Source organism: Lytechinus pictus, chromosome 15 (assembly GCF_037042905.1).
Source record: "Lytechinus pictus isolate F3 Inbred chromosome 15, Lp3.0, whole genome shotgun sequence".
Taxonomy (NCBI): domain Eukaryota; kingdom Metazoa; phylum Echinodermata; class Echinoidea; order Temnopleuroida; family Toxopneustidae; genus Lytechinus; species Lytechinus pictus.
Genome location: NC_087259.1, coordinates 27,070,047 through 27,083,394, shown reverse-complemented (window position 1 = coordinate 27,083,394; position 13,348 = coordinate 27,070,047). Strand labels below are relative to the sequence as shown.

The following is a 13,348-nucleotide window of genomic DNA, read 5'->3' as shown; positions in this document are numbered from 1 at the left end:
AGCACCTACACTGTAGCAAGCTGGATATGTGTGCTATACAAATCCTATATTATCATAATTCAAGAAAACAGGTCAAAGAAAATCAAAATATTTGAGCGACAAAGAGCTCAAGAATATAAGTGACATCTTTGGAGAAAAAAAAGATCATCTGACTTCAGTATTGTACACAGCAGTCAAAAATTTCTTTGGTAATTACCTGAACTTTAAAATTGTAACAACTAATTGATCACAAAGGGATGACAAAGCAACAATATGCAATGCAGAACTAAAGATTAGGCCTACAACTTATTCCGCAGTCACATTTCCCCTACAGCGGCCATACATGTACCACTAGTAAAAAACAGTTTTATTCATTCTTATTCAAACCACCTATAAGTACATGTAGCTGGTACAATAAATGTTAAAAACAGTTATTTTGACTCGCCATACGGCTGCCATAGGGGAAATGTGACTGTGTCATACAAAACCTAGCCTCTTGTCGAGGCCCTGGCGGCTGCTTCCCGAGCGAAGCGAGGGATTTCCTAATTCGCGAAGCCTGGCGGGCGTAGCGAAGCCTGGCGAGCGCAGCCTCTTGACATCTGAGCTGAATAATATATTCATGAGGAACTTCTTCCTAATGAATATGCATGAGTCATGAATATTACCAGTCAACTAGTAAACCAATGAAATGTCAAAGCTGTTTCGTCCGGGGTTCGGAATACTAGTAAGTCCACTATTCTGCAGGGGATTCATTTAATTGCGGGACACTAAAGGGGATATAACTAGCAAAATGCTACAAGTACTGGTACTACTACTACTACTAGTTAGCCGTAACAGACCCATCACCACCCCAAAACTTCCCGGGAGATTGGCCTGGTCAGACTCGAGTCAAGGGGAAGCACCAACTGAACAACTCGACTCCAGCATTCCCTCACTGCACCGCGGAGATCGATTATCGATGCATAGTGGAATGAGTGGAATCGCATGAAAGATTACATTTTTTCTATATCCTGTGGGTAGATTTACAAAAAAATCTTGTCCTTTCAGTGCAGATTTAATTTCATCGACTTGCAAATCCTTAAATCGGTCAATATTCAGCATTTTAGAGGCATTTTCAATGCTCTTTGATATTTTATCGTCACTCTTCGCCAAGAATCCACGGGTCGCCATTCAAAATGAGCTCATGAATATTCAATATGTCATAGCAGCCCGCGCTCTCATAGGATGGTTTTCACCGACCAGTTTTTGGTCGGAATATTGGTAAAAACAAAAAACAAAAGAAAGTCGGTGAAATTAGGCTCAGATTTCAAGAGGCCCTTGCTCGCTGCGCTCTGCTTCGCTATATCCATTTATATTACATATGTTCTGCAGTTTGAGATTCATCTTGATCTAAAGATCAACATTGGATTATATTATGAAAAATACTCATGAACTCAGAAGTAGATTGTGCTTTGTGTGCATGATATTCATTTTCAAAAGCAAGTCTGCCACTATGCATGACTACATTTGTATAAAATGCTTCCAGAACTGAAGAGTCACAACTGACCCCCCCCCCCCCAAAAAAAAAAGAGGGAAAGTGGTACATGTAGATGCTGGGAAATAAACAGAGGGAAAGGAAGAGGAAAAGATAAAAGGAGCTTGGGAGATAGAGATGGAGAAAGAGAGATATAAATAAGATAGTATAGGGGAGAGAGGGGGTGAAAGGGTGTACATGTATGTATAGAGAGCGAGACATGGAGCACGAGGGTGAGAGAAAGAGAGCAGAAGCTGTGAAAATGAAAATATAAATCAAAATGCAGTGGGGCTGGGTATACACTTACAACTCGCCTACAATAACAATATCACATTGTAAGTTCCAGTCTACTGGTTTTCACAGTTATCTATTGTAAGCATGCCTGTCAATAAAGATCCAGGTCAGTTCATCACTCTGTTGAACTACCCTGGGATAGAGCGCTTCCATCTCCATCAAATAAAATGTCAAAGAGCGTGTTCAAGCGATTCTCTAAAGTTAGAATCACAAACATGGATCTTAAACCCTAACACCCACACAAAACAGGAATAACACAGCAGACTATTCAAATTAATTTTATCGATGTTGATGAATCTCCATCATTTTTATATAACATGCCACTGTAGTAGAGGTCACATTTCAACACAATATACTGTTTCATGTTTGCATTTCGAACGACTGTTTTCATGGTCAATAAAAAACTGACTCAATAATGTCATCATGTTTCAAAATTAATACATATAGTATCTGTGATTTTACAGTGATACAAAGTTGTTTGAGCACTAAACTGGTTTCAAATTCATACATCATATCCTATGCTATATGATACATGTACTGTAATTATCCCAATATAATCAATTTAAAAATATAGATCTGCATTAGTCTACCACATTAGAGCCTACATATGTAATGATATACCAGTACATATATAATTATCTTGATGTGAACTCTTCATTTCCATAGATGATAATGATCCACAGCATTTACATGTATATTGTTCCATATTTCTGTTAAAACATTCATAGGCGCAGGCTCATCCAATCAAGCTAATTATTACACATCTGCTGAAATAAGATACTGTATGTAATAAAAATTCTGAATAATACATATATCAAAACTCCAGATGCATACGTAACAAGACCCACTATCAGATATATAAGCCAACATTATAAAGCTACATTTACATATCATTCTAGACTCCAATTTGAGAAAATTGTCGATACATTTACTTTGGGACTCTTTATTACCAAAAGATAATGCAAATGATAACTGTAATCAGGGAAGTGTTATAACACTTCCCTGCTGTAATGATGTACATTTGTAATATGTTTGAATGGCAATGAAATTTTTAAAAATGAGCTACTTGAACTGCAGCTGATGTATATGTACATAATACACCACTGTACACTCCGGTAAGTGACGTGGATTGGGAATGGGAGAGTTTGGATTGTTAATTTATTAGTAGTGATGATAAGAGCATCCCATATGATGATATCAATTGCAGACCTCACTCACATCCACCTGACTGACTAAAGTCTGTCTACCACCAGCCATGTATCTGATCCAGTGCAGCGCTGTCAATTTAAAAAGGTCACAGGTACTGTTCACATTCACAGATGGATGAACTAGAATATTAACCGGAACCATTTTAATTTTTGCACAACAAAACTTTGATATTTTTGAAGGGTTTCATTTATATGATTTGCAAACAAATCAGGATAAGTATGGCAGTGTACATGTACATGTATGTAACCCAACAATGCATTCAAACGCTTTCAACCAAGAAAACTGAGAAATCGTATACAGCAATATTTTTTCATTAGTTCTACTTTGTTGAACAAAGGTTTAAATATTCATGTGAAAATGCTTATTCTTATGTACATGTAGGGCATATAGATACAGAAGATGAAAACATTCAGTTCTTAAACAGGTAATTTGTTATTATTGGTGACACTGAATATTACAAATTTCTTCATTTCACAGTACACAAAATATTACCAGGGGTCCGAAACACAAAGGTTAGCGATCAATAGCTAAATGAAATGGCTTATAAAAATCGTTGATGTACATGCTTTTTGCTATTAAAGTAGACAGACTAGGAACCAATTAGATTTGTCCTTTCAAATTAGTGATTAATCACTTAACCTTTGTGTCACGGGGCCCTGCAGGCACCAGGATAAAAAAAAAACTATTTTGACTCTGGCCTACTCTCTGATGACACATACAGTATTGTAGCGCCTACTATTGAAAATTTCAGAGAAATATCACTTCAGAGATCACACAAGACAAAGCAGCAACTTGGCCAGCTCCCTGCAATCCACTGGCGGAGTGAGATTTGCATATTTCATGGGTTGCAGTCTATTCACTATCAAAATAACAACTTGATCAAGTTCCAACAAATTTTCATCTTTCCATAATCAATTTGGTTTTTACATACCTTGTTTTTACCAAATTGATTGTGAATTGAAAGATGTACATTTGGTGAAATTGATTACTACCAATCACATGAATCTAATATGAAATTCATCAAGTTTTGTGTGGGACATTTCCTCCAGAAATACTAGTGTGTTGGGGTTCAAAAACAAATTACATTACATACAGTTATAAAGAAACCGTGTGTTCTGAAGAGGTAGAGACAGCACAATGAAATAGACAACCAAACCTCTACAAAATGTATGGCCCTAGGAAGCAGGGAGGATGGTGGTGCTGAAGCACCCCCATAGATTTTTGCTATAAAGGCTGCTACACTGTACGTATGTAATTTACCATAGGCGGCACCCCCTGGAAATCAGTTTGGTATGCTAAACTGACGAGATTCTACCCAAATCTCTGTCATTTGGAAGCAATAATGGTACCGGGGGGGGGGGGGGGGGGGGCTTGTCAGGTTTTTTCCTGACCAAACTCCCCTTCAATTTTTTGTGATAACCATTTATTTTTTTGCTCGTCAAACTTTTTCAGAACCCCAGCACACCCTACATGTACTTACAGGCCCTTCCCAGGGCCCTGACAAAACAAATACAAACATGAACAGAATGCAAAAAATGATGGAAAAATGTAAAAAGCAATTTATTTAATCACTATCTTCATGCATACAAATAAGGGTATCACTATCAGTTGTACACCAAGCCAGGCAAGACATTGTTCAAAGCAAATATAACAAACAATACAATACAACACAGTAATGTGAATGATCCTTCATTGTACATGATGAAGCCAAGATGTGCAAGTTTTCAGCTATGCAAAATATTCTGAAATGGATTACTATTTACAGTGTACACATAAAGAGCTCATTTTGGTAAATCTTGTGTTTGTCATTATTTTAGTATGAACACATACCCATATACATACATAAAATGGTGTGTATGATGAACAAAAAATATGATTTGTATTTTTCAAGAAAGATTTTTTATTTGGATCAGGTGGTACATTGTACACTGTACATCAAGGACTCAGGCAGAATGCAACCATTTTTTTTGCATTTTAATGTAATTTTGGTCTGCTATAATATCCGACCTTATTATCTGATTAAGTCATTCATGTGAGCCTGTGAGGGCAAAGTAGTAAAGGGGGGGGGGGGGGCTTCATACATGTATGGGTGCTAAATTGGATACCCCAATTTTTTCATATTTGGATCTAGATTTTCTCTGGAGAGTTTACATGTACATCGCAAGTTCGCAACGACCAAATTTTATCGCTTCAAGTAATGGAGACTATTCCAAAAAGTTTCGCAAAAATCATGCTTAAAATTAATGCCAGCTCCACATGGTATATAACCTGTATTTGAGGATACTGCATTGCATTTCCCCTATAAAACACACAAATGCTGTATAAGTTCAGGGAATAGACTTTTTGTGAAACACCATCATGACTCTAATGCACGAATACCTCCAGCCTATCTCAACACTTTACAAATTTGTAACATCAATATCTGCATCCAGTGAAATCTATTTCCACTCTGTCTCACTGGTGAATTTGAATTTCACATCAATGAAAAAATTTCTTCGGGGTTTGGGCCAATCAAGCCCAAGAAATGTTCAAAAGAGCCCTGGAAAATTAAAAAAAAAGCCCCAAAAATTCCTGTTCACTGTAATGTTAAAGCTCATTTAGGCAGTAGGTTTTCAAAAGCAGCCCCTGAAAAAATATAATATTAATTTTGGCCTGTTGAAATACAGTATAACTAAACTTGTATTTTAACTCTACGAAAAAATATGAACTCTTGCATAGCAATATGAATGAAAGGAATTGGTAATGAATGAACAAAATACAAGAAACAAACAGCAACTGTAACAACAACAACAATGATAACACCAGCCAAAAACTAACAATAAAGCAAAACTTAAACAGGAACAAAAAGGGTTTTGCCGAACAATACAAACTTACTAGCACACACACTCTAATTCCCCATGCCTGGGATCATGATTTGGGATGTGGTCTCGACACCCTTTGCAACCCTTAAACCTGCGTAGATATAGATATAGGGAGAGAGATTGAAGGAGAGCAGGGAGAATGGTTACCAGTCACCGATGAGAATGATGGAAAATATACAATATACATGAATATCATGGTGGTAAATTATGGAATGAACCAATGGTTATTTCTTTAGCAAAGTAGGAAAAAAAGACAAATACATATATGTAGAAAGCAATATTAAAAAGCATATGCGAACAGAAGGACAGACAGGAGACATACATGTAAAACAACAGAAAATATATTAATGTATGTACATGTAGATGTAGAATATGCGTTTAAGTACAACATTAAGCGCTGCTCAAAATGAAAAGGCTAATAAAAAATGAAACCATCACCATCGTTTTACTGTTTGAAATAAAACGAGTGATAAATGCAGTTTAATGATGTGTAAGCCTACAAGACTCAATAATAAACTGCAATGCACAAAATACAAAAAAAAAATACAAATACAAAAATACAAAGTAAATGGCCATTCAAGGTTTTAATGAACATACTGCTTCACTGTCCAATGCAGAAGTACACTGTGAATCAATGGAGTGTACCAAACAAAATGCAGGCCTAGGCTTTAATATACAGTACATGAAAGCAATATAACTGGGGGTAGGGAGGGGGCAAGAAAATAAGGCTGAGTATTGGCAGTGTACATGTATTTTTCAAATATATGTAAGTGGGAAATAATTTGATAAGAGCTGGTTTACCTGGGGGCCAATTACAAGTGGACTCTATGCTCATTAAACAAAATCATTAAAAAGGGATTTTTTTTTTTAATCAGGCAATCTACATGTATGCATGTACAGCGAAAGAGTACATAAAAACTGCGTAATCAGGAAGAGTATAGGCCCTATACTTTTCAATACACTATACATTACGCACATGATGCGTGGAAAGGGTAGTGGAATACTGTATTTCCCCAAGAAAATAAATAATTTCAGACATTATTTAGGGTGGGAAAATGAGACATTTAGAGCATTCTGAGATCAAAGCAAGATTACTGCTTAAGTTGTTTAGGGTCCATCTTAATAAAGTCCATGAACATACATGCACGTACAAGCATGGTGTCCATCCTGTAGCAGTCCCCCCCCCCCTGATTTTAAAATGTACACTGTACCGCCATTTTCTGAGGAAGTATCAAAATACACAGTATATACAATCAGGGAACACCCACTTCTCTGGTACAATAGATTACTGCACAGTATGATGCACCTACACAATACAATAAGAAAATCTTTTTCCCTGGAAGATCATCATGAATTCAGAGCAAATGTCTCACAACAAATTGATAATATGGGCAAAATTGGAAATGCAAACCGGCGGACATTATACACGTATACACTGTATGTATGTGTTTCAAGTAAAAGACTCCTCTCCAAAGTACAGGTCTAGAGCATTTTCTGTCTGGAAAAATCTCATTTTAGGTTTCTTTTTTTTTCAGGAATGGGAAGTTACACATCATAAAACATAAATGCACATAAGTACACTACAGTGTACAGCTCCAATTTCCATCAGGAGCTCAATTACCGTACATGCTTTAATAGCCTTTCTCCAAAAGAAACAGTCATTATTGCAAGTGGGTTGGTTTGTTTCAAGGATTTTTGGGAGGTGGGGGGTTTTTTCGCCACAATTTTTTCATAAGGACAACATTTTTTACACAAAGTTCCCTAAACTGCTTTCACCTTTTGTTGTGTGACTGTTTGCAAAATACAAATATCATAGTTCAACCACATGGTTGCAATTGCATGAAGAAATACAAAGGCTAAATTTTCATGAAGTGTAACCAAGCTACATGTACATGTATGCTAATACCGTTTAAAATGACCATTGCATCATCTTTCAAAGTTATTCATGCCATTGACATTGATTTTTTTTAACCTGAAGGACTTGTGAAGGTCAATACATGTACAGGGAAAAGATTTTATTTATTTTCAAATGGAGGGCACATACTTGAACATGTAGCCAGCCAGCCAATTTGATCAAGGCCAGGGAAGCAGTGGCCTTGTGGTGACAATCATAGAATAAACACAAATCAATAGATCAGAAGTGTGAGGCATTACATTCAGAAGACAGATGTAATACTGTGTACAATATTTCCATTATACAGTAAACTTGTGGGTGTGTATTGAAATCTAATTGCCATAGAGCCAAACATATACCCTTTTTACACAGGATTTTCTTAGCCCCGGACTATCGCTAACCCCGTACTATCCTTAACCCCGTACTATTTTTTTTCCTTTTCACACATGTATACCAAATTGTTATTGCTAACCCACATAAGGAATGCTTACTTTTCACACACGAAACTCGCTAACCCCGGACTAGTGGTAGCTCATGAATATTCACGAGCGCACTGAGGGGTCATTTGGGTCATATACAAAATCGCGCGCGCTTTAAATACATTTGTCGATCATTCGTAGTAAAAGTACTTCACTCGAAATTGTTTACCGGCTATACGATAGACCTCTCATCGCCGTGTTCGCTGTTCATGAATATTCATTATGCTTACATGTACCTCTGATTGGACAACAGGGCCGGCTCTGTTGCGGGGCATGAATGGGAGCGCCTAGCCCACTTTCGTTTTACACTAGCCATCTTAACCCCGTACTATCGCTCTTAGCACCACAATTGCTGGGATAACCCTGCTTTTTTGCAGGGCCAAATAATCCCGTACTAAAGGTGGGGTTAGCCCACTTTGCAAAAATGCTGTGTAAAAAGAAAGTGGGCTAAGCTTAACCCCGTACTATAGGTGGGGCTAAATGGCAATTTAGCCCCACCTATAGTACGGGGTTATTAAAGGAAATTTTAGCGTGTGTATAAAGGGTAAAAGAAGACCAATTGATGCTGGCCTATATTAATACAACTGTAGGCCCTAATATACATGTAGAGAGAATCATATAACTTCAAGCAGTACCGGTACAAGAGAAATTAGAGAATACACATTCAGTCTATTTCATTAATCAACATTGATGTCTTTGACAAGAGGTTAACTGAGATTTAAGACAAATAAAGGTATCAAAACTTTCTTTTCTGAAAGAAAATCCCTTTAGTACATATAGGAGACAGCAAGGCAAAGTATTGCACAATGTTGGTGCTTTGACGATGCAATATAGGTCTACATAATATTCCTGTGCACAGTGTGCAGTATATATTTTAGAGCATATTGCACGATACCCAATATTCTGACAACCAAATAGGCTACTGCTGTACAGTACAAAACTTGCTGTTCAATATGATACCTCAGGGCATGGTCTCCATGAATGCACAAATTTCCTATTAAAAGTAGACAATGTAATGCACAAGCAAGCACATTTGAACTACATGTATGAACTACATGTATTCATTATCAAAATGACTTGAAGAAGTGAGGCCTTTATAAACTGACTTTGCTCAATCACTTTTAGGGGATAAGGGGGGTACAGATGATAAACAATCATATAGTATACAAATAATGCACGTAAGCAAGTGCATGCAGGGCCAAATAATGAACGACGTGCGACAAGAGCCAATGGACATACCGCAACGAGGTCCGCAGGACCAAGTGCCGTATATTGATTTGGCGAGCCGAGCACAGAGTTCATTATCTAGATCCCCAATGCACAAGAATGCGTGCATTGTTTGTTTGATACAACACCCATCCCCCCATGTTACTGAGTTGCCCCAAATGCTATATTTGATCTAAATTCTTGATAATTCCAGACCTCGCACTATCCTGCACTCTGAAGTCAGAGTGCAGGATAGTACATTTGGTATGACGTCAGAGTGCAGGATAGTGCATTTTGGATGCAATAGTGCAAATCCCTGAATATCATGAGATCCGATTTGGACCAATCAGATTTAAATACAGAACATTCTTGGGAGTTGTATAAATTATGTCTTTATTTCATAGAAAACCAGAAATATTCTACTTGTTTAGGCTAATATTGCAATCTTCTACAAGTACAATTTGTGCAATATTGGCCTTTATACTTGTAGAATACCTCTTCATGGAATACCCAAAATACTTCACTTGCTAGGGCCAATATTGAGCTCATCTAAGATTTGTTCAATAATAGCCCTCAATGCAAATCTTGGAATATCTCTAGTATCCAATTCTGTGTCATCTAATACCGCTGTCCTGCAGTGTATCTCTATCTAGAAATGAGAATGTGCAGGAATACATACAGCAAAGGTGACAGATTATACACAGGTGAAAGGTTTTTAATGAGAAAAACTAAATGATTACACTTGGGTGTGTCACTGACCCCCCCCCCCCACCTCACCTCCCCCCCCCAAAAAAAAAAAAAAAAAAATATTAAGCACATCTTGGCAGGGTTCTTTTTTCAGTTTTTTAAAACTCACATCCCATTCTCAAGGACAATATTGCAAACAATGCAAAACAGCCACCACCCAATTTTGCAAACACTGCTAGACGGTCATCAACCCCCCCCCTCCACCTCATTAAAAAAAAAAAAATATATATACATGGAGCACATATACATGTAGCACACTAGATATTTACCTTTTAAGAAGTTTATCTGCCTCCTCTTTGCTGACAGATACACCAAGTTTCTTGAGAGAAAGAAGGATCTCATCTACATCTATTGCTCCATCCTGGTTATGGTCTACACTCTTAAACACAAGATGAAGCTGCTTTTCATGCTCTGTCACATAGCGAACAAATTCTGAAAAGTCCAAAAGTCCATCTTGATTTTGATCGCTCTTTGACATGAATTTCTGTGAAAAATAAAATACAACAAAAATTTGAAAAAAATTCAATTTCATTTCCATCAAGTATCTGTTTCCACAACATGAAATTGCAATTTACATAATTTTTCTTTTCCTTCAAATCTATAAACAGTAGGTAAACTGGAGCTGGACCACCATTTCAAGAATTTACAAGGCCCTTTTCTCGAATGGTCAGGTATTACCCGACCCAACATGATAACCTGATGTGATGGCACAAGCTGTTATGATTTCTGATTTCAGTGATTCACAATTCTTGACAGAACAGATCATACATGTACATTGTAGGCCTAACGTTAGATGATCTAACGGAGTGATGCTCTCTTAAAAAAAAAATAACATCGTATAACATTAACAAGTGAGTCAAGAGAAATACATAGTTTTGATTGATAGGATATCAACACCCTTGTCTCAAAAGCACACTAGTCACTAAGTTATTCAGCCCTTCGCGCTTGAACCCCTAAGGCCTAACCGTTAGATTCTAACGGTGACTACCTAAACCCAAACGTACGCGACAACCAGATGCTGGTAATGTCAATGGACAGACATAGACCGTATATTCCTCACAATTAAAAAAAAATCGGCCTTATCCTGAAATAAGTCACCTCTCTTCTCGTGTGTGTCAGTGTGTGTTCTGGAGCGGGCAGGAGCCCAGGACTCGTCCATGTAATATTAGGCAGAGGATACTCTCCAAAAATGGGGTAGAATGGGGTCGCAATAGCACCCAAATAAAAGGGAACAAAATAAATTATGCACTTACCTCGATTATATGGATGAAGGTCTATCGTGACACAGAATCCTGACATTGAGGCACAAAATTGGACCCTCAATAAAAGAAAAAGTTCTGTCTCGTTCGTTCTCCTTTCAAAATTGAAAACAAAATGGCCGATCGATACCGAGAACGAACGCGACATGGCGGTCTAACTTTTTTTTTTTTGAGTGTCCAGCAGTTAGTTTGTGCCTCGATGTCAGGATTCTGTGTCACGATAGACCTTCATCCATATCGAGTAAGTGAATAATTTATTTTTCCCCCCTTTTATTTCAAGTGCTATTGCGACCCCATTCTAACCCATTTTGGAGTACCCATGTCTGCCTAGTATTACACGGATGACTCCTGGGTTATGTGTGCGCTCATTGTGTATGGAAGGGGCTCCTAAAGCTACGCACCACTCATCGCGCATGCAGTTTTTAATGGCAAATGCTCACTACTCTGTGTGTGGAATTGTGACTGCAGAGCGACGAACAATTCCTATTCATTTTTTTATACAGAGGCTGCAGTATCTCTAAATACAAAGAATACCCACAACTGTTTGGGATTTTGGAGTTATATTCGCTTCAATTTCATATTATCCTATATTATAATAATATGAAAATATTTTAGAAATTGAGGCACAGGAAATATTATATTTTTGCATGATAAATTGAGTGCGTAGCTTATTAGGACCCCTTCTTCATCGGGCGGCGAAATCAAGAGGTGTTCGGAAAACATGGCAGGATTTTTGTATTACTATTAGTGAGTTTTGTGATATTTCCTTCTTCGTTAATGATCTTTGGAATGTTTGCCACGAATTAGTGAAAGATAATTTGTTCAAATATTAAAATTGGCATAGTTTTTATCGTTTGTAAACAAAGTGCGTAGCTTTTTACTAGGTCCCCCCATTTATAGGATGGGGGGTCGGGTGTCCGGACACTTTATATTTTTGAAGCATTCTTTTTTGTCTTTGGATTACACTAAAAATATGACTTCAATCGTTGTAATCATCTTCTATTTTGTTCTCTATAATATTTCCTAACACTTTGTACTAAAAATTGATGAAACTTCGCTTGTAAATTTTTCCAAATGACTTTCTAAAATTGATCGTCCGGACACACAACTTGTCCGGACAAACAAGTGGGTATACAATTAAAAAGTAAAAAACAATGGGAGAGGAAAGAAGTCACCACACCGCCGCTGACGAAATAAACGGCAGTGAATGGAGTGGTGACTTAAACCAGGATAATGCCAAAAAATCGTCAATGAGAATTACAAATTCCAATCTAACGTTAGATCTCTAAGTCTAACTGAATTAGTGAATGAATATGATGAGCTCAAGCCAGCAAGGACATACTTCAGCATGATTGGGAACCATATGCACTCCCATACGCACAAGACCCTCCTGCAGATCATCAACGTTGATTCGTCCATCGCCGTCCACATCCAGTTTTCCAAACAACTCCGAGTATCGTAATTCCTCCTCTGGTGACAACTCGTGATGTCCGGGTGGAGTGCCATCTTTAGCATTTACGTCGATGACACTCATTGTAAAAATCTTACAAATTCCAATTTCAGTTCATCTCAAAGTGATTTTAAAATTTGGTTAAAATCCACGTTAAGCCGGCCGGTGTAAACTGCAGCGCAACATCAGCGTAGTTAGCTAGCTAGCTGCACGTTCTTTTTTTAATAATCAGCGCGCGCGCGCGTACGGATATCGGATCGAGAGCAAATTGACTTCCGTATTTTTTTTTACTTTCAAGTTCAAGTTTATTTAAAGCAATCAATCAAGATATTATACACAGATGTATTTTATCACCTCTATAGGACTTTCCCTAGCAAGAGGGATTCTTTGTTTTGCTGAACTCGGTGCCTGTATATGGAAATTATTTTGAGGTCGATAAAAGTTCTTATATAAGAGC

The 13,348-nt window shown here is 37.5% G+C and overlaps 1 protein-coding gene across 2 annotated transcripts in view; it reads right to left on the bottom strand.

The window, feature by feature from the left end:
- Positions 1 to 13,078, bottom strand: part of LOC129278008 (mitochondrial adenyl nucleotide antiporter SLC25A24-B-like) — a 29,466-nt gene extending 16,388 nt beyond the window's left edge. For both annotated transcript variants that reach the window (XM_064110536.1, XM_064110535.1), the window contains exons 1-3: positions 12,784 to 13,078; positions 10,452 to 10,666; positions 5,870 to 5,947 (exon numbers count right to left, since the gene is read on the bottom strand). In XM_064110536.1, coding sequence (XP_063966606.1) covers positions 5,870 to 5,947; positions 10,452 to 10,666; positions 12,784 to 12,975 — 485 coding nt within the window. In that variant the 5' untranslated portion in view covers positions 12,976 to 13,078. The remainder of the gene's footprint in view (positions 1 to 5,869; positions 5,948 to 10,451; positions 10,667 to 12,783) is intronic.
- Between the last annotated feature and the right edge of the window lie 270 nt (positions 13,079 to 13,348).